The sequence below is a fragment of the Puntigrus tetrazona genome, chromosome 10, assembly GCF_018831695.1.
Source record: "Puntigrus tetrazona isolate hp1 chromosome 10, ASM1883169v1, whole genome shotgun sequence".
Taxonomy (NCBI): domain Eukaryota; kingdom Metazoa; phylum Chordata; class Actinopteri; order Cypriniformes; family Cyprinidae; genus Puntigrus; species Puntigrus tetrazona.
In genome coordinates, this window is record NC_056708.1 from 14,424,731 (window position 1) to 14,425,484 (window position 754).

At 41.4% G+C, this 754-nt stretch overlaps 1 protein-coding gene across 1 annotated transcript in view; it reads left to right on the forward strand.

Annotated features, from left to right (window-relative positions):
* LOC122352445 (neuroblast differentiation-associated protein AHNAK-like) overlaps positions 1-754 on the forward strand; it is an 8,735-nt gene that overhangs the window by 200 nt on the left and 7,781 nt on the right. Inside the window, exon 2 of the mRNA XM_043249854.1 lies at positions 1-751. Within this exon, the coding sequence (XP_043105789.1) occupies positions 1-751 (751 nt within the window). The remainder of the gene's footprint in view (positions 752-754) is intronic.

Sequence of the window (754 nt, forward strand, 5' to 3'; positions counted from 1 at the left end):
TGTAGATGTTCAAGGACATGCAGGAAAAGGAGGAAAATTTGAAATGCCTAAATTTGATGTTTCCTTATCTAAACTGAAACCATCAGCAGGAGAAATCAATGTTGAAGGTCCCGATATCAAAGGTGGAAAGTTTCATATGCCCTCTATAGATATCTCTCTGCCAAGAGGAGGAGCAGGGGGAGATGTAGATGTTCAAGGACATACAGGAAAAGGAGGAAAATTTGAACTTCCTAAACTTGATGTTTCTTTGCCCAAATTTAAACCATCAGCAGGAGAAGTCAACATTGAAGGCCCAGATATCAAGGGTGGAAAGATTCACATGCCCTCTATAGATATCTCTCTGCCAAGAGGAGGAGCAGGGGGAGATGTAGATGTTCAAGGACATACAGGAAAAGGAGGAAAATTTGAACTTCCTAAACTTGATGTTTCTTTGCCTAAATTTAAACCATCAGCAGGAGAAGTCAACATTGAAGGCCCAGATATCAAGGGTGGAAAGTTTCACATGCCCTCTATAGATATTTCTCTGCCAGGAGGAGAAACAGGGGGAGATGTAGATGTTCAAGGACATACAGGAAAAGGAGGAAAATTTGAAATGCCTAAATTTGATGTTTCTTTGCCTAAATTCAAACCATCAGCAGGAGAAATCAATGTTGAAGGTCCCGAAATGAAAGGTCGAAAGTTTCACATGCCCACTATAGATATTTCTCTGCCAGGAGGAGGAGCAGGAGGAGATGTAGATGTTGAAGGACCTGCA